This window comes from Caenorhabditis briggsae (genome assembly GCF_000004555.2).
Source record: "Caenorhabditis briggsae complete genome, chrIV, whole genome shotgun sequence".
In the NCBI taxonomy this organism is placed as follows: domain Eukaryota; kingdom Metazoa; phylum Nematoda; class Chromadorea; order Rhabditida; family Rhabditidae; genus Caenorhabditis; species Caenorhabditis briggsae.
Window position 1 is genome coordinate 8,565,634 of NC_013487.2, and position 23,368 is coordinate 8,589,001.

A 23,368-nucleotide genomic window follows, 5' to 3' on the forward strand; every position below is an offset into this window, starting at 1 on the left:
CCCTCGACTCCGCCCACTTTTCTCCGGAGTTTTTTTTTCCCCGGAATTTCCGGGGTCTCGATTAAAAAACGAATCGGTATTTTTTCTTCGTCGCCGTTTCGCTCTGCAAACCGTAAGATTTATTAAAGGCGCAGGCCTAAATTACAGCTGTCGCCTCGAAACCATCGGCTGAAACATGATGCGCCTTTAAGAAAATACAGTACTTTGAAATTTTTCTCATAAAAACGCGCGGGTAAATCATTCCGTCTCCTATTTAGGGCTGACAGCATCTTGCATGAGTATTTTGTTCCCATGCATATGTGTCACTGCATCTGGGAACCGTACACAGAAATATAAAAATTTTCTAAATATGCAAGATTTTGTTTGGATTTCCACAAAACAATTCCTATTAAGTAAGCAACCAAAGTTAATTTTCTGATTGGATCCGATCTTTCAAAAGAGTGCAACAGCTTTTGCAAAAAATTCGAATGAACGGCAAACCTTGACACTTTTCTCAAAAGGTGCAAAAAGGGGACGCAATATTTGAGGAACAAATACGGCTTAACCGACACGGCAAAGAAGGCGCGCTTAGTTTTTCTCTCAAGACCAATCATATGGTGAACGGTCTTCTCGTCTAGCGTTAAATCTGTCCGTCAGAAGTACGCTTAGGTCAATTTTGCAACAAGCGTGATAGTGAAGACAGACGCCGAGGTGGCAGACTCGTATAATTCGTCAAGTTCTCCCGGGTCTGTGTGGGAACTTCTTAAAGTTTTAAACATCTGCCGTACATCTGGCAAGCACAAAGAATCACAGTGATGACAGCGACTTTGGAAACAAAAATGAAAGAAACCGGGAGAAGAAGAGGGACGGCTGTTTGCAATTTGTACTCGAGGGAATCAGCTGGATCCTTAGTTTCGCTGTAGTCCCGAACAAGAAAAAGACACGCATTAATCCTAAGAAATGCAAAAGTTTGATTGATGTTGAGAAGAAGAGTAAGGAATAACGACGGGGAAACAGAATGATATGATGGGGTACGGTAATGATAACACAGATAGGATCGTAAATTAGATTTGAGCTTGGGTATTTTTAGTAGAACATGGAAAAACCGATCAAAGAGTTTCCAAAGACCGAAAAATGGCTGCATGGTGTGATAAGAGTGTTCTGCGCAGCCAAAAAATTGTCAAAACCGAGAGTGATTGACCGGATTTGTTGGTCAACAGACGTCCAATAAAGAGTGAGTGAACGGATAAATCCAAGAGACACAGGGGTGATGACAATCGTTTTTTCTTTTCGTTCGGGGCGCTTTTGGGTGAGAAATGAACGTTTTTGTTAGTTTCGTTCGTTTTCTCAGTCTCTCTCACACATTTCTGTGTTTCCAATAGCTCGACAGACACTCAAACACTTATTCAGAAAACGGTGCGGGAAGAAGAAGAGATTGGGGCCAATTTCTGAAATGAAAAAGGATTGACCCTGAACTAATGTCGAATTAGCTATGCAGTCTCGTATGCCTCCGGATGACAGATTGAAGTAGAGAAATGAATTGTATTGACTAGAGAGAAGAATTCAGATTAAAATGCACTTTTCCGATGAAAAAGTTAGTCATCAGAAATTTGTTTAAGAGAAATTAGATGAATTTAAAAAAAGAGAACAACTACAGGGTGGCCGATGAGTATAGAACGTTTCTAAACCTTTCCCATTTTTTAGAAAAACGTTTTTTTAACTGTAATAACTTTATGAAAATGTTTGAAATATGTAAGAATTTTAGATTTATGACAAGTAGTCATGATTAGAAACACGAGCTTTGACGGAAGTCTCCAAACGCAGGATTAAAAAAATTGACTGTGCGCCGACGGTAGTTGACGTCAATATCGCTCCAGAACTTTTGAAATGCACATCACAGAAAGTCCGGAAACCTGTAGGAGATTTCTGAGATCTTGCTCTTCAAAAGTCTCCACACACCAAAACCTATCGGATTGAAATCCGTGGAGTTCCCACGACCTCAAATCTTTGCCGAGGTATCTAGGAAAATAAGCGCCTAAGTCCAGAATAGTGGATTTCGATCCACAAGTCGGTGCCCAGTCTTACTGATGCTTCCAAAAACGTCCGTCAAACTGCTGAGTAGTCTACGGTAACAATACTATACCAAAACTACCTTTTGGCAGACCTGCGAGCTGATTTTCATTTTTAAATTAACGAAAACCAAAAAAGTTGTACCGGTTGTCTTTATTCTATCCCAATCCATCAAACTTTTCTGGAAAAGGCGGCTTAGGGATAAAATACGTTTAGGAGGTTAGTTGTCATCTTTTTTTAACAATTGTCTCTGAATACGACAGTTCGGAAGAGGTTCATCAGTGAAAATTTTTACGGCACCCCACATCTCATCTGACCAACGGCGCAGGCGAAGGTTGGAAAAAAGTTTTTTGCATTTTTTGAGTCTGCGCTCCCCGGTTGTGGTAGAGATGGTTTGTTTCCGGTAGATACGATAATTACAAATGTTAAAATCCTATTTGACAATTTTTTGAACCATGTATCTTGCAATTCTACGGTCAAAAGCCATTTTTTCGCTCAATTTGACGTTTGATGATCCCACGAGTCTGGCGAATGCTCAAAGTGAATGACGGCCCATGTTTCTGTTTTAGAAGGTCCCTTTCATCCTTTTGGACAATATCAAAAACATTTCGAACACTTGATGAGGAAATTTTCAGTTTCCTAGAGACATCGAAGCTTGCACCCCCTCTTTTGCAACGTCTCAATCCTGAGTTGATGTGCAGAAGTTGTCATAATTCCGAACAAAAAACAAAATTATACCGAATGGCATAATTTACTGCTCATATAGGGTCCCTAATTTCTGTACCTTTCAAAAGTTTTTTAAAATTATCTCTTGGCGCCGTGCCAAGGATCCCTAAAAAACGTCCTATACTTATCGGCCACCCTGTATTCAGACCGTTTTTCCATTCTCCGAATTCCAACTCCTACGGAAGCAAAAAAAAGAAGAAGAGCAAAAAAGAAGTTAGAGCTGTCAAAGGAAATAGGGGATAATTGATTGAATGGGTCTCTCGTCATCTGAGAGTTCCTGTTCCAAAAATATCTTCATTCTTCTTCCTTTTTTCGTCCAATTAAAAAGTTGCGAACAGAAAAGAAGAGGAAGGGATAATTGAGATTGAAATGTGAAAAGAATTCTAAGTGAATGGAATAAAAAAGAATAAAAAGGAACGGCCGTTTACCCGAAATGAACATCAAATTTGCATTTGAGGCAGGTTTTATTCGAAAAGAAATTGGAGAAAGCTATAAAAAAAAAGAGGGAAAATGTCAGAAAGGAAAGAAGAAGTTGAATGTGTTTTGTGGTGATTCGGGAAAGAGAGAGGTGAAAAGAAAAAGTACGCCTCATTGAAGAAATATGGTATGTTTTCCGAATAAAGTCTGGTTTTCTTATTGAAACTCTCAATCGGTCACTTTAAGAAATGAATGGACCAAAGACACAATAGACTTTTCGCTTAAAAGTTGTAGAGAGGAGGTTGTTTTTAGTTTTCTTGAAGTAGAACTACAGTAATCCCTAGTAAATATTGGAGAAAATCTTAGCAATAAGTAGAAATTAAAAAAAAAATCTATCACGATTCCCAAATGTTATGATGTGATCTGGAAGTTATAACAGAATGAATATTAAATCATGTAACAGAACAAAGGGTCCCCACACTATCAAGTTTGAACTTTTGAAATTATCGAAAATTCCAAAACTTTCTGAGATAAATAATGAAATTAGATGAATAAGCAACTACCGTATTTCGATTAATAGAAATCCACTCAAACCATCAACTTTGAGCTCAATTATCTCAACTCGTATGCAAGATATCAGAAACGTGTCAACAGATAAAACACTTCTGATTTTATAATAAACAATTTATCAGTTGACAAGTTTTTGATATTTTCGACAGGAACCGAGGAAAATTGTCTCGAAACTAAGAATTGGTAGCCTTTTATAACGATTCCAGAACTGTATTTCGGATATTAAAATATAGAGATTATGCACCCACAGGTGTCACTTAAATCTTCAAAATGCATTGAAAAAGAAGTTTTTCTAAAATCTAGAAGACTCTTTCACATTTGAGACAATCAAATGAAAACAATACATCGAGACTAATATTTATTGGGTGTGGGGGAGCATCTTATGCGTGTCTCTCTCACTCAATCTTTATCTTGATCCAAGTTTTGTTCGAAATCAGAGATGATAAAAAACGATAGAGTGGGGGAAAATAGAGAGCATTCAGACAGAGACACAAAGTCCATTTATCTTTTGTCGCAAACGAATGGGGTGCCATCATCTGTCCGTTCTTCACGAATTGTGTGAAGAGGAGGAGGTGGTGAATGAAGGAAGAAAGGAGCACTCATGGAGCTCCAAAGAAAAAGAACAAGTGATGGAAAGATGGAAGAGTTTGGTGGGGGAAGATAGATGAAAAACGAATTGAGATGGGTCAAATCAAATGAGAGAGAAGAAACCAATCAAATCGAGTGGACATGTTCAGATCGTGTTTTGTATCATATTTCAGCCTACATTGTGTTTCTTTTTGTAATAAAAACAACTAACGATTGTTGTAAACTCAATTATCTATCCTGGAGACAAGGCAATTTATATGAACACATTTAGTTTTGAGTTTTGTCAAAAAATTAAAAAATAATATTTAGTTTTCAAAATGAACTATAAGTGCCAAGGAACCACAGTTCCTTACCGTAAAACATGTGATAGAGGGTCCCACATATTATCCGGTTTGAGCTCAATTATATCGATTCCTGTGAAAGATATCAGAAATGTGTCAACTGACAAAACACTACTGATATTATCATAAAAATTCTATCAGTTGACCAATTTTCACATCTTTGATAGGAAGCGATATAAATTTGCTTAAAGTTAAAAGTTAGGATGCTTTTCTATTACAGGTTTCACGGTATCTAATTTCACATCAGCACACGGAAACTATGAAAATGACGAAAGTGGAGAGAACAGTAATTGTAAGTTTCAAAGTTCCCCCTCCTCTCTTTGAAAAAGTTTTTGGAATTCTGGGAACTTTCAAAATGGGGTGTCATTTTGCTATATTCTCCAAATTGACTATAAAAACGCATTCAATGACGACAGAAAAATACAAATGGAAACATCGTTTAATCCTTGATGGCTCTTTGGACAAGCGGAACGACCAGAAGACACAAAAAAAGTATAGGAGGGTCAAATGTCCGCATAATCCTCAGAAATCCTGGAAATTCGACACCTCTTTCTTATTATAGTAATAATGGCTCTGGTTTAGTCAAGAATGGAAGAGCATATTATTTGCAAACTGATTTGATTTCTTTCCATCTTTATTTCTCTGTGTCTCTGTGTCTTTCGAAATCTCTAACTCTCTTAATTATCCGCAAACAAAAGGAGCACTGAGCAGAGAAGAAGGAGGACACTTTCGACCGGAAGCCAAAAGCGGGAACCATATGAGGAGACAAGCAAACAGGGAAACGAGATAAACAAGATAACAGAAGAAAAAGAATAAATTACGAATTGTATAGTTGGAAGAAGAGGAGAAGGATTAGAAGAAAAGAGAAGGGAACAGTACGGATAAAGTGAGGATAATGGTGTAAACGATATATAACAGAATGACAATAATGGCATACAGAGAAAAGGAAAACAACCGATAATCACAAGATTCGGAATACTTTTATGCAGGAAATCTTTGAGATGAAATGGACTTGAAGAGCCCAAATATATGGGAGCCCTGGGAGTACTGTAGTAAAAAATCAGTTTGATAAAACTTGGTTGCCTGCAAGAAGGTTTGATTTTGATGGATGTTCAACGGTAACCTATAAAACCAAGAATTTCTCGAACTCAATTATTTTTTGAAGATTACTGATTACGTGTTTTGTTGCTTGTACAGTTCGAGATACAATTCATATTAAGGAATTCCTTTTTGCTTCTAACCTATTCAACGAGAGCTACCGTAAACCCGCAGATATAACGACTTTCAACATTGAGACAATTTATCTCGTTTCCTATGAAATCAAAAAGTGATTAACTAACAAAATATTTTTGGGTTTATGATGAAAATATTGCCAGTAGACAACTTTTTGATTACTTTTGAAGGAAATGAGATAAATGGAGTCAAAGTTGGTGATTTGACGGAATCCAAGAAGAGTGCTTACGGTATCTCAAATTATTCAAGATTGGATTAAAACTACCTGAATCAGAATTCAAAACTGACTGCGCCACAAACCTATACGCTTTGCGAGATATACCATTACGATAGTTGAGCATTTTGTAACTTTGGTCAAAACCTAAAGGTTTGTTATGCATTTTTCCTGACTTTTGACTTAATCATGTTGAAATTGCAATCTGAAATAATGTTTTTAAACAACTTTTGAAGTATCTTTTTTGTGATTCGAATTACTGATTAAAACCTGTAATAGAATGGCCTTTACACAGTCAAGTTTGAGCTCAATTATCACAGCTTTTATGCTATATATCTAAAATGGGCAATATAAGAAAAAACTTCTGATATTATGATAAAAATTTTATCAGTTGACAACTTCTTCACATCTTTGACTGAGATTGAATGAAATACGCTCAAAGTTAATAGTTAGTAAACCCGCCTATGGTTTTACGACATTTCGAGGTATTTTGAGATTGGTAGATGTAGTTAACCCAGGAATCTCTTGAAACACACAATTGGGGATTTTGTATATCTTTTCATGAACTACAATGATTACAATAGTACCATTTGATTCTAGAAAGCATCGAACCGGAAACTATCTTTTACACATTCAATTGGTGTCCAAATGGTTTTTGGAAGTGCTCGTAACATTTTTTAAACTTTGGACTTCTACCTGCTGGCTCACGGTAACCTGAAAATTAGTTTTGCAGGGCTCTTTGAAGATTTGTTCAAACACACTCATCTTGTGTGTAGTTCTCAATTCGACCCCATATAGTATTCATTGTTGAATCTTTGATTCACTTCATCTTCCCCACATTCATCCCTCTCACGTAAATCTCCAACAGAATCTGCAGTTATCTGCAGAATGTTTACCTCCCATTTTGTGGCTTTTGCCTCCTGTTTGTTCCGTCCTAAACCATGCGTGTTTCTTTTCATCCAACCCGTAAGTGTACCTCTCTGTTATTCCCTTATTCTTTCTCTCTCTTTCTCCTTTACCCCTCCTCTTCATTCCTTATCTCCTTTATTCATTTTCTCGGGTTCTGCGCCAGAAGCGAAGCACACGTATCAAGATCTCAGCCAAAAGGATCGGAGAACTTGTGGAAGGCGCGAGAGGCGCCAGAAGGACACTTCTCCTCTATTTTGACCCAAATTGATCATTTACGTATCCAAATATGTTGCATTTTTCGGAACTAGCAACAGTACCCCTGTCCGGTCCGCAGGGTTACTGTAGGAGAAGCATGAACAGCTTGGTTAGCAACCACACCATGATACAGATCATAAAATGGGTTCAAAATTATTGAAAATGAATAATTTCAGATTTGAGGTATATAATCTGTCATCTAGTAATTTATCAAGGGTGCTGAATGGGGAGTGGTCTCGGGTAGCTATAGCTTCAATTCCATTTGTTTTCTACAAAAAACGACAAAAAAAGTGGAGACAACAAGATATAAATTCGCATTCGCAAGAACAGGTAGTTGGCACTCCGTTATCTTCTTCTCATTTGACAAAAATGAACAAGCTAAGAAACGAAAAAGACGAAGGGATGTTGATGGGGCAAAAAAGAAGGAACATCATCATTCGAAAGAACGATGATGATGATGAGGATTGGTGGATGATGACGGCGACGGCATGTGATTTTGTAGAAAACGAAGAGAATGAATACGATATGAATAAGAGATAAATCAGGAGAATAAAAATGATAAAATGGTTAGATGAAATTGGGTGAGACTAGTGAAAATGGAAGTCATTTCGAAAGAGATTTATTGGAACTTTAACTATTTGTTGCGACCTGATGACGGGAGTGAATAAAAAAAATAACTTCAAAGCTCCATTTAATCCGGTACCAATTCCCTCGAGTTATGTTTTTTAAAAGATTTTCTGATTGCTGCGAACCAGGAGAATTGGAGTTATATCGCTGATTTCAGCTCTTTTCTGGCCAATCGAGATCAGTGGGTATGATTCGGCTTTTGATCCCTTTCCAACTGGAAAAACTGAAATATGAATAATATTTTGATTTCAGGTCTTTAGGGATAGTAATCACCCAATTTACCTTAAACGGTCTAATAGAATGCTCTACTCCCCAAACCATCAACTTTGAGCTCATAGATCTCGTTTCCTGTAAGAGATATCAAAAAGTGGTCAACTGACAAAATGTTTATTCTGATATCAAAAGTATTTTGCCAACTGACCGCTTTTTGATACCTTTTACAGGAACCGAGATAAACAGACTCAAAATTGAACAGTAAGGGGTTCAATCTATATTCTAACAATGTGATTGAATTTCAGAATAGTAAAAATTATTGGAAAACTCACAACCACAATGAAAAGTATACTCTGAAGTTTGTGTATTTGTCGTTCTAATCTCAAATGAAACTTTTTCAGCCAGTTAATCAGGTTACGGTATCTACAATTTGTTCATTGTACCCAAAAGTGTAGACAACAGTTCCTCACGAAATCTACAAATCTACCACAACCACCTGACTATAGAAATTCCACATTTTATATCCTAAAGACGAAGTACATATAAGACCCTTAAAAAGTACAACACAAGAAGTGTATCGCCTAGTCGTTCTTCTCCTTTTTTTTGTTTCTTCTTCTTCACAGACCACCTCCCTCTCCTCCCGTTAAAGAGTTTTCGTGAACACTGAAACTGAACTCTTTTACGGGCTTATCCGACACTCCTCACCAGTTTTCTTTCGCCAGTTCTTTTCATTTGTCCCTCCGATTCCTCACTTTTCCATATTTTTTTTCGTTTTGTAGTGAGAGGTGTTATATTGAAGGTAGATATTTTTAATTGAACCTATGTTGAATTTTTTAACAATTGTTAACTGTGACGTTAGAAATATATCGTTTCATTTTCGCAGCTCAATTATTTCGATTTCCATGCAAGTTATCCCACTAAAAAATCATTTTTGATATTATGATGAACAATTTACCAGTTAACAACTATTTCATATCTTCATCAGGAACCGAGAAAATTGGTTCCTACTTAAAAGTAAAGAGGTCCTTCTATTAAAGGTTTACGTTATTTCCCAAACCATCGACTTTAGATTATCTGTAACTGATGCACTTGGGTTCAAGCCAATGGGTCAGAAATCGCGCCCCAGTAAACTTGAGACTTTAGAAAAAATTCGCTGCTGAATTATGTGGCTGAGGATCAAACTTTTAAACGTTGCACAAAAAAATCATGCGTTGCAACTCGTTGATTAAACTAATTGGTCAAATCCACGTCAACTTGGAAATTATTAAATTTCTTCTGGCCTATAATTTATTTGGGGCGCGTTTTTTGACCCGTTGGCTTGTACTCAGGTGCTGATGTTGATACTTTTAAAGTCCCAGTTTCCCTTTTGTAGTGTCGTCTCGGAATATTTTTTCAACTTTCAACCCTTCATTCATTTTCTTACCTCTTCCTATTTACCTCCCGCGCTTTCATTAACCCTCACACACTTTTTTCCACTGATTCTTATCTTTTCCATCTGTTTCATCCCCTCGTTCACTGGTACTTTTCCGATTGACATACTCTCTTTAGATCAACACCATCAACAGAATCAGCAACAGCCAGCACATCAGATCCCAAGAAGAGAAAGAGAAAGGAAAGGACATTTCCAATATGTAGTTGACCTACTAACGTTTCATTTTCTCTTTTTTATCTTTTTATCACCCACTTCTAAACAGCCATGTTTATCAAATCAAGTAGTACGAATTAAAAGTAAGTGAAAGGATTGACCGTTTACATGTCACCTTGTGAGGACCCACTTTCCTTCTCTGAAACCTTCGTGACGTCACAAATGGATCAGTGAACATCGATGATTGGATACTGTAGAATTCTTCTTAGCCTTTTTGTATCTAAGCTGAACTTCCCCACTCTCTTCTGTTCGAATGTTTTCAATTAGTTATTTAATGAATCTTTGAATTATTTTCTGAAAACAACAAAAATAAAAAAGTTCCTTGTTGCAATCAAAAAGCTTGATCCCGATCAATAGATGCATCTTCCTTCTCCTTCTTCTTCCAAAAAGGTACTCCTCACCCAATCCCATCTCTTAGTGGGCGTGTCGCCGGTCTCGTATAGGGCACCCGATTCGTCCTGCTTTCGTCTTTCATTTTCCTGGCTACTTGATCCTTTCTCTCTCTGCCTCTTTTCACCCTTTTTTGAGGGTGTCTTCTAAAATAATCATGGATGGACACAGTAATACTTCGGTAATACTACACACTTATCAGCAACAACAATCTCAATTGATCCCCTCGATTATTCCACAAACTCTTCCTGATGGTTACGGTCTTACGACTACCATTTCTCAACCTGATTTTTCCGGAACTAACGCTTTTATCAATACGAATCCCTGGAATACTACGACGTTCCCAACTTATAGAGACAATCAATACACTAATGAAGTAGGCTTAAACTTCGACTTGGAAATTATTTTGATATTCTGATTTTCCAGGTTTCGGTACTAAATTACCCAACCGTTTATGATGATTTCTCTAAAGAATCCACAGCCGGAACACTGTCTGATCCGTCACTTCATGGATCAAATAGTTCTAGTTCTACTTCTGATGTTGGATCATCTGTTGATTGCAGTGTAAGTCTAGATGGGGTTACGGTACCTTTTTTGTCTGTCTGGGTGACTTTAGCTGGAAGAAGAAGATTAAAATCAAAACAATTTTTGTACGAATCTTGTTTCAGATTTCGCCCGAACCAATTCTAATGCCTTGTGTGAAAAGAGGTCGGCCTACCGAAAATCCGTGTTGGGCATATTTCCACAGAATCGACGATCAACTGGTTAAATGTAGACTTTGTACAAAAGTGAGTATTCTCTAAATCTCTAAATCTATATTTTAACCATTCAATGGTTCTGTAGGTTGTTCGATCCGCATGTGCAACAAATATGACGAAGCACTTGGAAAGACATCATACTGACGACTATCAAAAAGTTACTGGACAATTGAAGCTTTTCCGAATGAATGATGCTGGGTAAGAAGAGAGACTTAGGAACTATTTCTTTTGGGAATTCATCAATCAGACATTGTATAGTTTTAGATATTTTTGTTCTTTTTATTACTTTCATAAATCTCCTTTGGGAAAGCGGTTTCCATGGAAACATGGTTTTGGTCGATTAGGAACATATAATATTTGGGAGATACAGTGCGTTCAATATCTTTAGGACCCCCTCTATTTTCACGGTTCTGAGAAAACGGTAAGGGATATCAAAAGTCTGTGAGCGCCATTCGTTTTTAAATCCAAAAATACCCCGGGAGACAAATTTTGGTACTTATACCTCTTCTGGTATTAGTACACGGCCCAAAACTCACTTTTTCAACCGTTCAATATCTTTAGGACCACCTGAGATTTTTGACGGAATTTCACTTTTTGTGTCAGAATTCCAATTCAAAAGTGGGTCAATGCCCGAAATTTTCATATGTGATCCTGGTTTTCGTATTACCAAGATGTTTCTGAACTTCTCCGAGAATTTTCACATTTTTCTGCTGCTCGTGACCTAATTTTCAACTCGATGAGCAAAATTGACCTAAATCATCATTCAAAAGCTGGAATCAACTACAAAAAATCAGTTAAACAAAAGAAATCAATTGGATTTCTCATGGATAGTATTTAGAATCGCTTTGGTCAACTCATTTGGTATGCTGGAAACTAGATCGTTCGGTCCGGTTTCAGCTAATGTTCTTCTTCCTTTTTGGAGGGAATTTTGGGATCCCTGATGAGGTAGAACGACGCTGTGGTAAACGCGACAGGCATCATGATCCGAAGCTGTATCAATAGAATTCAGATCAGAATCCATGCCTGCCATGGCTATTTCTTGATTGTTCCGGCTGTCGCAAACAGAGTTGAATCATACCACTGCTGAACAGAACTAGTGCGCGCCTTGTCGATGGATCTGTTTGGTCTCTGGGATATCATAGATGGTCCTGCAGTTTATCACGACTTTGCAGACATCTTTTTATCCACCGGAACTTCGTGAATTTGCAGTTTAGCTTATCCGCAGCCGAAGATCCATACACCTCCAGACAACGGTGCGGCTTATAACAGAAACTCAACACTGGGATGAATGACAGCAGGAAGAATCAAGAAATAGCCATGGGAGGCATGGATTCTGGTCTGAATTCTATGGATACAGCTTCGGATCATGATGCCTGTCGCGTTTAACACAGCGTCAGGCTGTTCTACCTCATCAGGGATCCCAAAATTCCCTCCAAAAAGGAAGAAGAACATTAACTGAAACCGAACCGACCGATCTAGTTTCCAGGAATTCAGACACAAAAAGTGAAATTCCGTCAAAAGTCTCAGGTGGTCCTAAAGATATTGAACGGCTGAAAAAGTGAGTTTTGGGCCGTGTACTAATACCAGAAAAGGTATAAGTACCAAAATTCGTCTCCCGGGGTATTTTTGGATTTAAAAACGAATCGCGCTTACAGATTTTTGATATCTCTTACCGTTTTCTCAGAACCGTGAAAATAGAGGGGGGGGGTCCTAAAGATATTGAACGCACTGTATTTTTCTGAGATTTTTAAATTAACACTATTGTTCTTCAATTCTTTTTCAATTCCAGAATCCGAAGTAAAATGCACTATCAAGTAGCAGACACCCCATTAACACCGATTCCCGTTCTACCTAATTCTTATGTGCTTCCAAAAATGGATCCGATGGAGGCGTTCGATGCCTCACAGTACTACACAATGCAACCAGATTCAACAGCAATCAATGCTCAACCATTTCCTCAATTTGACCAACCTCAAACATCTGCAGATTCTCAAACTTGGCCTCTGACACATTTCTGGCCGAATGGAGCACAGAACAACATGATGCCACAGTTGGGAGAACCATCCACTTCTGCGATAGGAGCATCTGTGATTCAAGAAATTCGAAAATTGAATTTGGATTCGGATCAAAAACGTCTGGAACTGGAGATGGATCAGAATAGACGGCTACTGTTAGCACAAAAAGCAGATGAAAAAGGAAGAGTTGTAAAGACAACTACCAAGCCCTATCAGAAAAGAAACAGGTGAGAAACATACTTATTTTTGGCACGATAACGATTTCGGTTTCCAGAAAAACAGAGCATCCGGTATGGGCATTTTTCAAAAGAACGGGAGATGGAAATGCAGAATGCATCATCTGTCAAGGTGTTGGTAAGTATTGAAATAGGCTAGAATCCACTTTCCAATCCCCCTAATTTCCAGTCAAATCTCCATGCTCGTCGAATTTCATGCGCCATTTGATGCGTCATCATTCAACTGAATACAACGATGTTTATTTGAAATGGATCGAAAAACGGAATGTTACACATCCAGGAATCCATTGTACTTCTGTTCCTCCACCGATATCCTTCCCCAACAAGGATAATGTGAGAACAGAACCAATTTTTACTGTGAAATAATGTTTTTGGATTTATAATAGTCTTCTTGTGTTAAAATCTTCCACCCTGAAAGCAATGTGTCACCGTTGATGTTAAGACATTTACAAATCTTTTCTTGTTGTAACGGGTCTTTCTTTGAAGTCTATTTTCTGTGTTATCATTTCAAATTCATTTATCGGGTTATCATTTTACATAAATGTACAATACATTACCAGAAAGTTCATATGAGAGATCAATGAGGTTGCAGAAAATATCACAAGAAACATTCACAAAAAATAATAAGAAAAAGGGATTACAGTAACCAAGAGTATCTTCTCGAACGACATCTTTTTTGATATAAAATCCAGAACACTGAAAATGTGAGCGCAAAAAGATACAGAAAAAGTTGAGGGAATCGAGAAGGTAACCACATTACAGAATACTGCACTTGAGTGCTCCGATATGCATCGTCTATTCGACAAATCGATACCGCTCCGTACCCCATTGAATATACGCCCATTCTGAAATTCCTTTTGTTCTTCTTGTTTCTTTTTTTACTATTAATCCGCAATTTACGTTTTTATGCCGAACTTTTATCAAAATTTAGGTTGAGAGTACGATGAAAACTCCAATTCGAGTTGCCGCGCAAGTGATTTCTAGTTCGTTGTGAGACCTGTGCAAGTGGTCTCGTGTTGCGCCTTTAAATTTTACCGTACCTCCTCCTTTTCCTTTTTGTCCACTTTTTAGAATATTCTTCATACTTGTAAAATTCCGAGCCGGGCCGGGCCTGAGGAAATTTTCAAGGCCCGGTGTCAAAAATTCTGTATTTTTGAGACAAATTTTGAGCTCTCAATATAATTTTTTCCATTTTTTTTCGTATTTCGGATTGTTTGTCTGTCTGATCAAAAAAGATCGAAAAAAATCACATAAGGATCCCCCCCCCCCCTTTATGTGTTTTTTGAAAATTTCGAAATTAGTGAAATGACAGGCCCGCCGGGCCGGGCCCCGAAATTCCGGAAAAAGCCCGGCCCGGCCCGGCCCGACCCGTTACAAGTATGATATTCTTCATTTTTTTTTTTCACCAATTTTATGTATTTTTCTTCAATTTTCGCATTTTACTGGCTAGTATCTAACTATAAGTTTGAGCCTAATTTTAAATTGTGATTCAATCGCATTTAGTCAAATATTATTTACCGGTACGAGCACGTAGGCGTTTGTAGCTCGACGATCGGTTCGGTCTGTCCGATTTTGCTGATGTATGTCGGTGAACCATCGTATATTCGAGAAAATAGAACTGCTTGTGGGGGATTTCGTTGATATTCGTATATTCCTGTAGTGTGGTCGTGAGCAGACAGTATCAAGTCCATGCCCATACCCTGGAATATTATGAACATTTTCAAAAGCGATTAAAATAATTCTTACCACATCAGTATGCTTATAGCCTTCGATGAAATAAGGCACATGAGTAAGCATCACTTTTGCAATTGGAACTTGAGCTTTTGTGATTTCTTTCAGGTTCCGATTTTCAAACAAATATGTTTCGCTGAAAGAGTATCGGTTCTTCAAATCGGTGACGTTATTCCGGAAGTAGTTATAGAATTGATTTCTTCTTGATTCCGAAATTATCTCCGATTCACCACCAATATCGTTATCACCAGCTATGTAGATCGTATTCTGGAATCAGCTATATTTCAACCGCACATAACGAGTCGACTTTAGTACATCGCCATTATCTATAGTGTAGATTCCAATAAATCTTTCATACGTTTCATGCCAATCATCGTCACTTGAGTCAAAGCCTTCGTCGAATAAATCGCCAAGGAAAATTACTGCATTTGGTCGAAACCTCCATTTTGCATAACTATACCCCGTTGAAAGATATCTTAATATTTTATTATTAGTTATCGAGTTTCCATAATTTGAGAATCACCTATCACTGTCCCATCTAGCAATCGATCCGAATTTTTCATTCTTATAGCCTATTAACTGAGGATCTGCTACAATGAGAATCCGGTCGCATCTTCCTTTCTCTTCGTGCTCAACCCATTGGGTTGATAGCCACCAATACGACCAGCTTTCGTTCCACAAAACGACGAACCCCAGAAGCAAAGCTGCAATGCAATTCAGTTCTCCGATTCATATCTTCTCTCAACCCTACCTGGGATTCCATAAATATACCCTCTTCGAGACGGAGAAGATCTCATTGTGCACCGATGTCAAAGCACATCTGAAGTAATCGTAGTTGGACTAGCAATATGAGCCAAATGAACACAACGAAGAATCGATACTACAAAGGGGAGAGTGGTATACGCAGACATCCGCGCCTTAGTAATGCTACCCACCAATATTTACATATCACTGTGAGCTGAGGGTGGCTCCAAAATATTGGCGAACATTTTCAAATGTTGATCTATTTCAAAATTAACCGCAATGCAGTTAGAAAGTCGAAAATTCATACTTTTAAGGATGTTTATATCTGAAAATCGTGATCTTAAGAATTCTTGGTCTCAAGGTTTCTGTTCAAAATTTTTCGGTGATAATCAATAATAATAATATATTTATTTATTTGCAATTCATGGGGGGAAATCGATAGATAATTTGGCAAGAAATGGGAACTGTACAAATAAAAGAAGTAAAATGACCAAACGGACCGACTAGAGTCCTGTAGGTCAAGTGGGAGGGATCAGAATATCATAAGGAATCGCTCCTACTCGCTTAGCAAACGCCACCGGACGGAGCTTAGAATTTATCACCTTACATACACGGTTCCACATAGACAAGTTTCTGTGAAGGGAGCAGTCAAAGTATTGACCGTTGATTTTGAACAAATACGGGGCTCTGTTAGAATGGCTGGGAAGAATGTAGGACGACATAGAGGGAAAATGGTATGAGTTTATAACAATTTTGTGATAGGTACGAAGAACTAGAAGGGTGCGGCGATGAATCAAGGCATAATTGATCGATGTCGGCTCTATTCTTTTTGTTTCGCAATCTTCACTTGAATTCCAGCTGATTAATTGATCATCTCATTCTCTCTACCAGACTCCAGTAGAACGTATATTATTGGTTGGCTCAAAAAAGAGGCAATTTGTCAAGTGCACATGGCTTCCTACTACAAGACGGCCCGAATAAAACGAAATTGGAAAAAAAGTTTGTCTCTGGGAGTATACTTCTTCAGACTAATGTGCTCTGTCCCGCTTCCACTTCCAAAAGCCGCTTGAGGCGGGCGATGCAGACACGTTTCTAGTTTCTTAATTTAGAATCGGAGAGAAGGAGGAAGACTTTTCAAAGCCTTTGTTCTTTAAAAATTCGCAATAACTTTGCATCTTTGACATGGCTAGTCATAGGCGGAAAGAATAAATGTATCTACTGGAAAATCAAATCGCTAGAGTTGAAATTTGGTTCCGATCCAATGCCTATAGGATCTATTCATGCAAGGAATGCAGTTCCACTGGGAATGTAAAAGATTGGCCTACATCATACGACTGACATTCTACAGATTCCTGAACTGCATTTCGTAAGCATTCCTGATGTCACATTGAATTCTCAACACACCTGCGGAAATAGTTTCTTCAAAACGACCGTCCCCTTTGATCTAAACACCGCGTACCATGAAATAACTCAATTTAAAAAAGTCATTATGACTACCCATTTTCGTTATCACCGGGCAGTAGAAATGGGGATGTGTTAGTACAAAAAGAGAGTCATGGACAGTTTTTTTCCCCTTCTTCTTCCTCTGTCCTTGCAAATCACTATTGTTGTCTCACACGCTCTCTTGTCTCGTCTCTCACAGTCGTCGCAAAACCGTCAAAAGCGTAGCGGCTATCGCGTCGCGGTCGTTGATGCCTTTGCCTCCTGGGTCCACATTCTCTCTCATTGCCCTGGCAAAGCAGTAGCTTCAGTAGCAGCAGCACTGCGGGGACCTCACTCCTTTATCTTTTACTCTTACTTTGCGTATGTGTGTGAGAGAGGGACATTGAAAGGAGGAAAAAAAGAGAAAGAGAGTGAAAGAGTCTGGTCTCTGTGCTACTGCACTCCAAAGCTTCGGATTTCTTTTCCTATGAACTTCATTTCTCTCCCTCATCACCAGAAAATAATTCTCCAGCTACGTGCACTTGAATTTGTTTCCCCTTTCTAGACTCCTTAAGCTCATCTTGAGTCGCCTCTATCTCAGTAGTTTTCGCTTAGCGCGCCTGCTCCCAACTATAGACCAAGTGAGACTTGGAAACGATATAGCAGCAAGTCCTGAATGGTGTGATAGGATTAAAGTAGCGTGGTAGAAAAAGGGTGGAAGAAAGAGCAGATTTTCTTTTCCTTCTTCATTTTCTTTCCGGTCTCACTAATCCTAACGTCTTCAGTATCGTTGCTTCTCCCCCCCCCCTCCCCTAAATTTCTCAATTGAAAAAAATAAGTTGGAAAAAATATCTCGCAAATTATAATTGTATATCGATCTTTTTTGAAGTCTTAATATATATATTTTTGCATAAAATGTCTGGTTCGGTTCCTGTATACCTATGGTTTAGCTGCTGAGAATGTTTTAGAAAAGTTTAGCCTTCCACTCTGCCTGTTACGAAATCATTATGTACATTTTCGTTGTCGAAAATTGGAATGAAGACATTTCCAAGTTAAAAGTTGTTCTCTTGTTCTTATCCTCTGTGAAATGTCTTCTTCTCTATCTGCGTCTTCGTAACTTTAATGACGAGAGATCGGAGAGTTTTGTGTTGAAATGTGAAAAGAAAAAGAGAAAAAGGCGCACTTGACACTGAGGCAGTCGAAAAGAGAAGACCGACGAAAGAAGACAGTTCGAGCCATTTGTCAGCAACAATAAGTGGTCGGTCGCACCACCGTCCGCCGTCTCTCAACGTTTGCATTGTCACCGCGCTTTTCTCACTTTTCGAATCAATTCTTTGGAGGTAGTGCATTTTCTCATCTATTTTTCTGCTTCATGAAAAATAGTTCCTTTTCAACTCAACTCAAAAATCTACTTTCTACCGTTTCGAAGAATTTTTGGACTTAATTTTGATTGAAAAAAATCAGTTATTTTCCTCTAACAGTATTTAAGTCGTGTGAATAATTCTTAAGCCGCCAAGCTGTTTCTTTCCCAGTTTTTGAGATGATGTTCCTCGCGAGACAATACATAATTTTCACTTTCTTGATTATGCCTGAAGTATTTATATCGTTCTCATTTTTCTTCACATTAACAGATTTATTCCCCGTCCCTTTTTGTTCAAAGTTTCTTATTACAGAAAGGGTAATGACGGAGTACAAGCTTGTGGTGGTTGGAGATGGAGGAGTGGGAAAGTCTGCTCTCACTATCCAACTCATTCAAAACCACTTCGTCGAGGAATACGACCCAACTATAGAGGACAGCTATCGAAAGCAGGTATGTGAGCACTTTGTGACAACTGAGAAGCACATCCGTTTCACACATGTGGAGATGGCAAATTGAACTAAACGGTGTCATTTGTAATAGCGAAGATATGAGTTAGAAAGAATTTGTTTCTCGAAATCTTGCAGAGTGATTCACAGTTTCTAAACAATGTAGTCTAGACGTTCTAATAAAGGGCCCGTTTTAAAATTACATAGTACATCTGATGACCAAATGTCCAGAACTGTGTACGTTACAAAGTCGGACAAGTCACAGAAATTTTTAGAGAGTAGGTGAATTGTACAAAGTTCACGCAAGAATTGGGTAAGGAAAATGTTGAGAGCTGTTCTTTGAAGTTATGCTGATTGGTTGAACTAACAACCCTATTTTTTATAGGTAGTGATCGACGGAGAGACCTGCCTCCTCGATATATTGGATACTGCTGGTCAAGAGGAGTACTCGGCGATGCGCGATCAGTATATGCGAACTGGAGAGGGATTCCTTCTGGTCTTCGCCGTCAACGAGGCCAAATCGTTCGAAAACGTAGCCAACTACAGAGAGCAAATCAGGAGGGTGAAGGATTCAGATGATGTGAGTCTTAAAATATTCAAAAATAGACTAAATTGTAATATTCTCAGGTTCCAATGGTTCTGGTTGGAAACAAGTGCGATTTGGCTTCTCGGTCAGTGGACTTCCGAACAGTCAGCGAAACAGCCAAGGGATACGGAATGCCAAATGTGGATACTTCAGCCAAAACTCGCATGGGTGTCGATGAGGCATTCTACACACTCGTTCGAGAGATACGCAAGGTACATATTAGATTTATATTATACGAAATTTGCGAAACGAAATCTCAGTTTGGACAATTACGAATTACAGCATCGCGAGCGTCACGACAACAACAAACCACAAAAGAAAAAGAAGTGTCAAATTATGTGATTCAGCCAAACCCTTTCGCCAACGATGTTTCGTTCATGTCAACTCGCCCAGCTATCCTTTCTCCTGTGCTTCGGTACACTCTTTTATCTGTTTTATCTGGAATTTGTGATTGATTCTCTCCCGACCTATATACTCCCATACACTTTTATTTTTCTATGCATCGATTGAACTCGTTCACTCGTCTGCCACTTCAACCCGATATTATTAAATTCCGCACCCATTTTTCTTCCTTCTAATTCCGTCTTTTTCGCTTATACTATCGTTCATAGGTGTAAAAATAGTAGTAGTGTGATTCATATCTGAAAATACATCTGGAACTTTTCGAACCAAATCCAAAATCACCAAAAAAACCACACCATTTTTCACTTTCTTTGCTTATTTCCCCTCATATTATTTGTATTGCTTCCCTGATGCTTTATTCCCTCTTCCGTGCCGTTTTTGGTTTCTACCCATTTATGCTAATCTCTGGGAACCAAAATCTGTTGCATCTGCCGGTGGTTCAATTCTTTTTTTTTCTCCGTTACTATTGTTTTTATCAAACCCATTCTCTTATTAACATAACAATAGAATCTCTTAGACCCACTCCACAAGTTTTTTTCTGAAACATCTTTTCCCCATTTTTTTCAGTTTGAATGCTTTTCCTTCCGATTTATAGCTCTATCTGAATATAATATTTCTTAATTCTTCTTCACATTTTTTTTGTATTTTTTGCACCAATGATATGAAACTGAATTTTTGAATATTGATATGGAAACCTAAAAATACGTCGTTCTCCCGTGTTTTTCTTATTTGGCCAGATCAGCAAGCATTCAGTTGCTAAGAATGGTTTCAGCAGTATGACTCGTAAACGGAAGAATGTGGAATCTGATGAGAATCCGCCTGCCAAGAACGGATTCGAAGGCTATGGATACTCGGAAAGCAAAACACAAAAAACCGAAGAAGTCGGAACTTTTCCAAACAAGAATCATTTCGACAGATCCGAAGAGAGGAGCTCTGATGGATGGAGAAAAGATTATAATGGTTTCAGTGGTGGACGTGGTAGAAGAGATGGAGGATTCAGAAGAAACGACAGAGGTGGTGGTAGCAGAGGAAGAGGAGGGAAGAGAGGATTTGATGCGAGAGATTTTGAAAAGGTTCACATTAAGCATTAAATTAATTCCTCGAAATCTCTTCTATCGAGATATTTTAACGATATTTTTGCAGCAATACGGTCGAGTTGGTGGGAACGACGATTTCAATGGGGAGCAGGATGGTTCCGAAGCGAAGCAGGGAGCTTCTTCGAATGATCGTCAGCGTCCAGATGGGGATGGACGAGAGTTTCCGAAAGAAATCGTGGGATATTTGAGAAGCATCGAACAAATTAAAAAGAAGGAAGGAAAAATTGAAGACTTCATCTTGGAGAAGTGCGCAGAAGAAGTGGCCGGACAGGAAACTGTTCTTCTCGCTTGGACCGAAGCCGCTGTGGTCGTTGAGGCTGTTTTCGGAAGTTGTCCGCAAGGAGCAGCTCTTTTCCTCTCATCAGTGTCCCGTCTCAAACACAAAACACTCGCTGATTTGATGTTTGGAGGAGCCAGCGCTAGAACCATTGAAAATCTCATTTATGCAATGTGTCCAATCGCCGATTCAGAACACGTCGAGCTGCTTCAGAAACTATCTGAAATTCTCATTGACAACTGGGCAGATGCTGTAATTGCTCAGCCGTCGAGTTTCTTGATCAGAGCGATTGTTTGGGTATGCTGTGGACTGTCAGCCAAACCGAAAACCGGAGAAGAGAAAAAGAGGATTTACAAAGGAAACGAGATGAAGACACGTTTAAAGAAAGTATACGACAATTTTGCACTTCTGGCATTTGACGAAAATCTAAATCAAAGTGCATTGAATTCGCCAAACTTTATAACATTGTTCCAAGATTTCATCGAAGCTGATGGTATGTGGAATGACAAACGAGGAGATGAATACGTGAAGAAGAAGCTTGAAAAGGACGACATCGAGGGAATTTCAAATGCTTGGTATTCTCCGAATGGTTCCCGAATTTGGGAGAAACTGATGGAAACGTGCTCGGAAGATTCTCGCAGTTTGTTGTGGCTCGAGTTTTGCAGTAAAAATGTTTCTGAATTGACGGATAACAAGTTTTCCAACTTTCCACTTCAAAAAATCATCAACAGCTCAACTTCTTTGGAAATGGTCACTGAAATTGTTGAATCAATGTCCACAAAGTTGTCATATTTGATCGATCATCAACATTCTGGTGTTTTTCTCGCATTCATTCGATGCGCTGGTAGACATCCATCTTCTGAAAAGTCAATTCTTCAGCAGTTGCGAAAGCACTTCCGGTCTGCTTCCGAAGCAAAGAAAGGACAATTCCTATTGAATGTTCTAACGCTCAATAAGTACGATGGATCGCACTTCGATGCTCAAATGTTCACACCGAAGGTAATTCTTGAATTTCAAAAGTTTTCGAGTAAAATGCTTTATTCCAGGGTACTATGCTTGTTTCCGAACTCGTCAACTACTCGAAAACTAAAACATTGTGTGCTGGCTTCGAGCAACTCACTGAGCGACAGATACAAGAAATGTGCTGTAACAAGAATACGTCACGTTTGATCCAAGCCGTTCTGAACAGCAAAACTATGTCAGAAGAAGTGAAGGAAAAGATTATCGGTGCATTTGATGTAGGGTTTTGTGCGTTTTGAATTTCAGATTTAAAAACTTTCAAGTTTACAGCAAAACTCTTGGGAAACACTCATCACTGACACGTATGGAAGTCGAGTTTTCGAGAAAATTTGGAGTTTCGTAGATGTAAAACGAAAACAAGAAATTATGAAAGTTCTTGTTGAAATTCATGTAAGTAAATGACTCTAAAAGTTGTTGTGAGATATCTCGAATTCCAGAATACCTCGAAATTCTGGAAGTTCGCAATGCTACGCTGTGATCTGTATTTGTTCCGCAAGAGCCGAAAAGAATGGGTCGAGAAAATGAAGAAGGCCAACTCCTGATGAGCAAAATTGCAATTTTTGTTTCTTTTTCCACTTTTTTGTTGTTTTGGTTGTTCGTTAATTATCTGTTATATTGTTGTTAATTACACATGGCCTGTACTCTTAGAAATCGTTATGATTATCCTTTCAGATTATTCCTTGGAGTAGAATGTCTTATGTGTAAATTCTCTTTTTTTTTAACTTTTGAATGAATTTTTCATTTTTATCAGTGTTTTGACTGACATTTATACAGTGATAAACTGACTAATCTCGTTCGATGGGTTGATTATCCTATGGAAACTCCGCCCCTTTTCACCAGTTTCAAGCACAAAACTTGTATTTAACAGGTGGCACTGGGAGTACACAGTCAGGCCCTGATACTGAAAATTTGACGAAATATCAGTGGGTGAAAAAAAACAAGGCTCCCCGCTTAAAGGAGGCGAGACAGCAAAAAATTCGGGGGACGAAATCGCGCCGCGCTTATGTAGACCATCGGTCGTCAGGCGCCTTCGCGCTCCCGTAGCTCAGCCGGTAGCGGCGGGGTACCGAGCTCGAATTAGTAATCATGTCATAGCT

General features: G+C 38.6%; 6 protein-coding genes across 6 annotated transcripts in view; 3 read left to right on the forward strand and 3 right to left on the reverse strand.

The window, feature by feature from the left end:
- Window positions 1–10,334: 10,334 nt before the first annotated feature.
- Cbr-dpy-20 lies at window positions 10,335–13,552 on the forward strand (the record flags this gene model as incomplete). Its single annotated transcript, XM_002633300.1, has 7 exons — window positions 10,335–10,553; window positions 10,604–10,741; window positions 10,846–10,965; window positions 11,021–11,133; window positions 12,725–13,177; window positions 13,225–13,304; window positions 13,356–13,552. 7 exons carry the CDS (start codon window positions 10,335–10,337, stop codon window positions 13,550–13,552), a joined length of 1,320 nt encoding a protein of 439 aa, XP_002633346.1.
- A 1,148-nt stretch (window positions 13,553–14,700) lies between these two features.
- CBG06090 lies at window positions 14,701–15,714 on the reverse strand (the record flags this gene model as incomplete). The annotated part of the gene is made up of 5 exons (XM_045235620.1): window positions 14,701–14,886; window positions 14,933–15,184; window positions 15,233–15,392; window positions 15,441–15,621; window positions 15,669–15,714. The coding sequence occupies 5 exons, from the start codon at window positions 15,712–15,714 to the stop codon at window positions 14,701–14,703; spliced, it is 825 nt and encodes a 274-aa protein (XP_045093072.1).
- A 3,050-nt stretch (window positions 15,715–18,764) lies between these two features.
- Cbr-let-60 lies at window positions 18,765–19,817 on the forward strand (the record flags this gene model as incomplete). The annotated part of the gene is made up of 4 exons (XM_002633302.1): window positions 18,765–18,893; window positions 19,275–19,469; window positions 19,517–19,687; window positions 19,758–19,817. 4 exons carry the CDS (start codon window positions 18,765–18,767, stop codon window positions 19,815–19,817), a joined length of 555 nt encoding a protein of 184 aa, XP_002633348.1.
- Window positions 19,818–20,110: 293 nt separating this feature from the next.
- Window positions 20,111–20,128, reverse strand: CBG26314 (the record flags this gene model as incomplete). The annotated part of the gene is made up of 1 exon (XM_045235621.1): window positions 20,111–20,128. One exon carries the CDS (start codon window positions 20,126–20,128, stop codon window positions 20,111–20,113), a length of 18 nt encoding a protein of 5 aa, XP_045098484.1.
- Window positions 20,129–20,653: 525 nt separating this feature from the next.
- CBG26313 lies at window positions 20,654–22,813 on the forward strand (the record flags this gene model as incomplete). Its single annotated transcript, XM_045235622.1, has 5 exons — window positions 20,654–20,950; window positions 21,021–22,250; window positions 22,298–22,489; window positions 22,542–22,661; window positions 22,709–22,813. 5 exons carry the CDS (start codon window positions 20,654–20,656, stop codon window positions 22,811–22,813), a joined length of 1,944 nt encoding a protein of 647 aa, XP_045098483.1.
- A 224-nt stretch (window positions 22,814–23,037) lies between these two features.
- CBG06093 overlaps window positions 23,038–23,368 on the reverse strand; it is a gene marked incomplete at both ends in the record, with an annotated part of 5,563 nt that continues 5,232 nt past the window's right edge. The window contains one exon of the mRNA XM_002633303.1: window positions 23,038–23,172. Within this exon, the coding sequence (XP_002633349.1) occupies window positions 23,038–23,172 (135 nt within the window). The remainder of the gene's footprint in view (window positions 23,173–23,368) is intronic.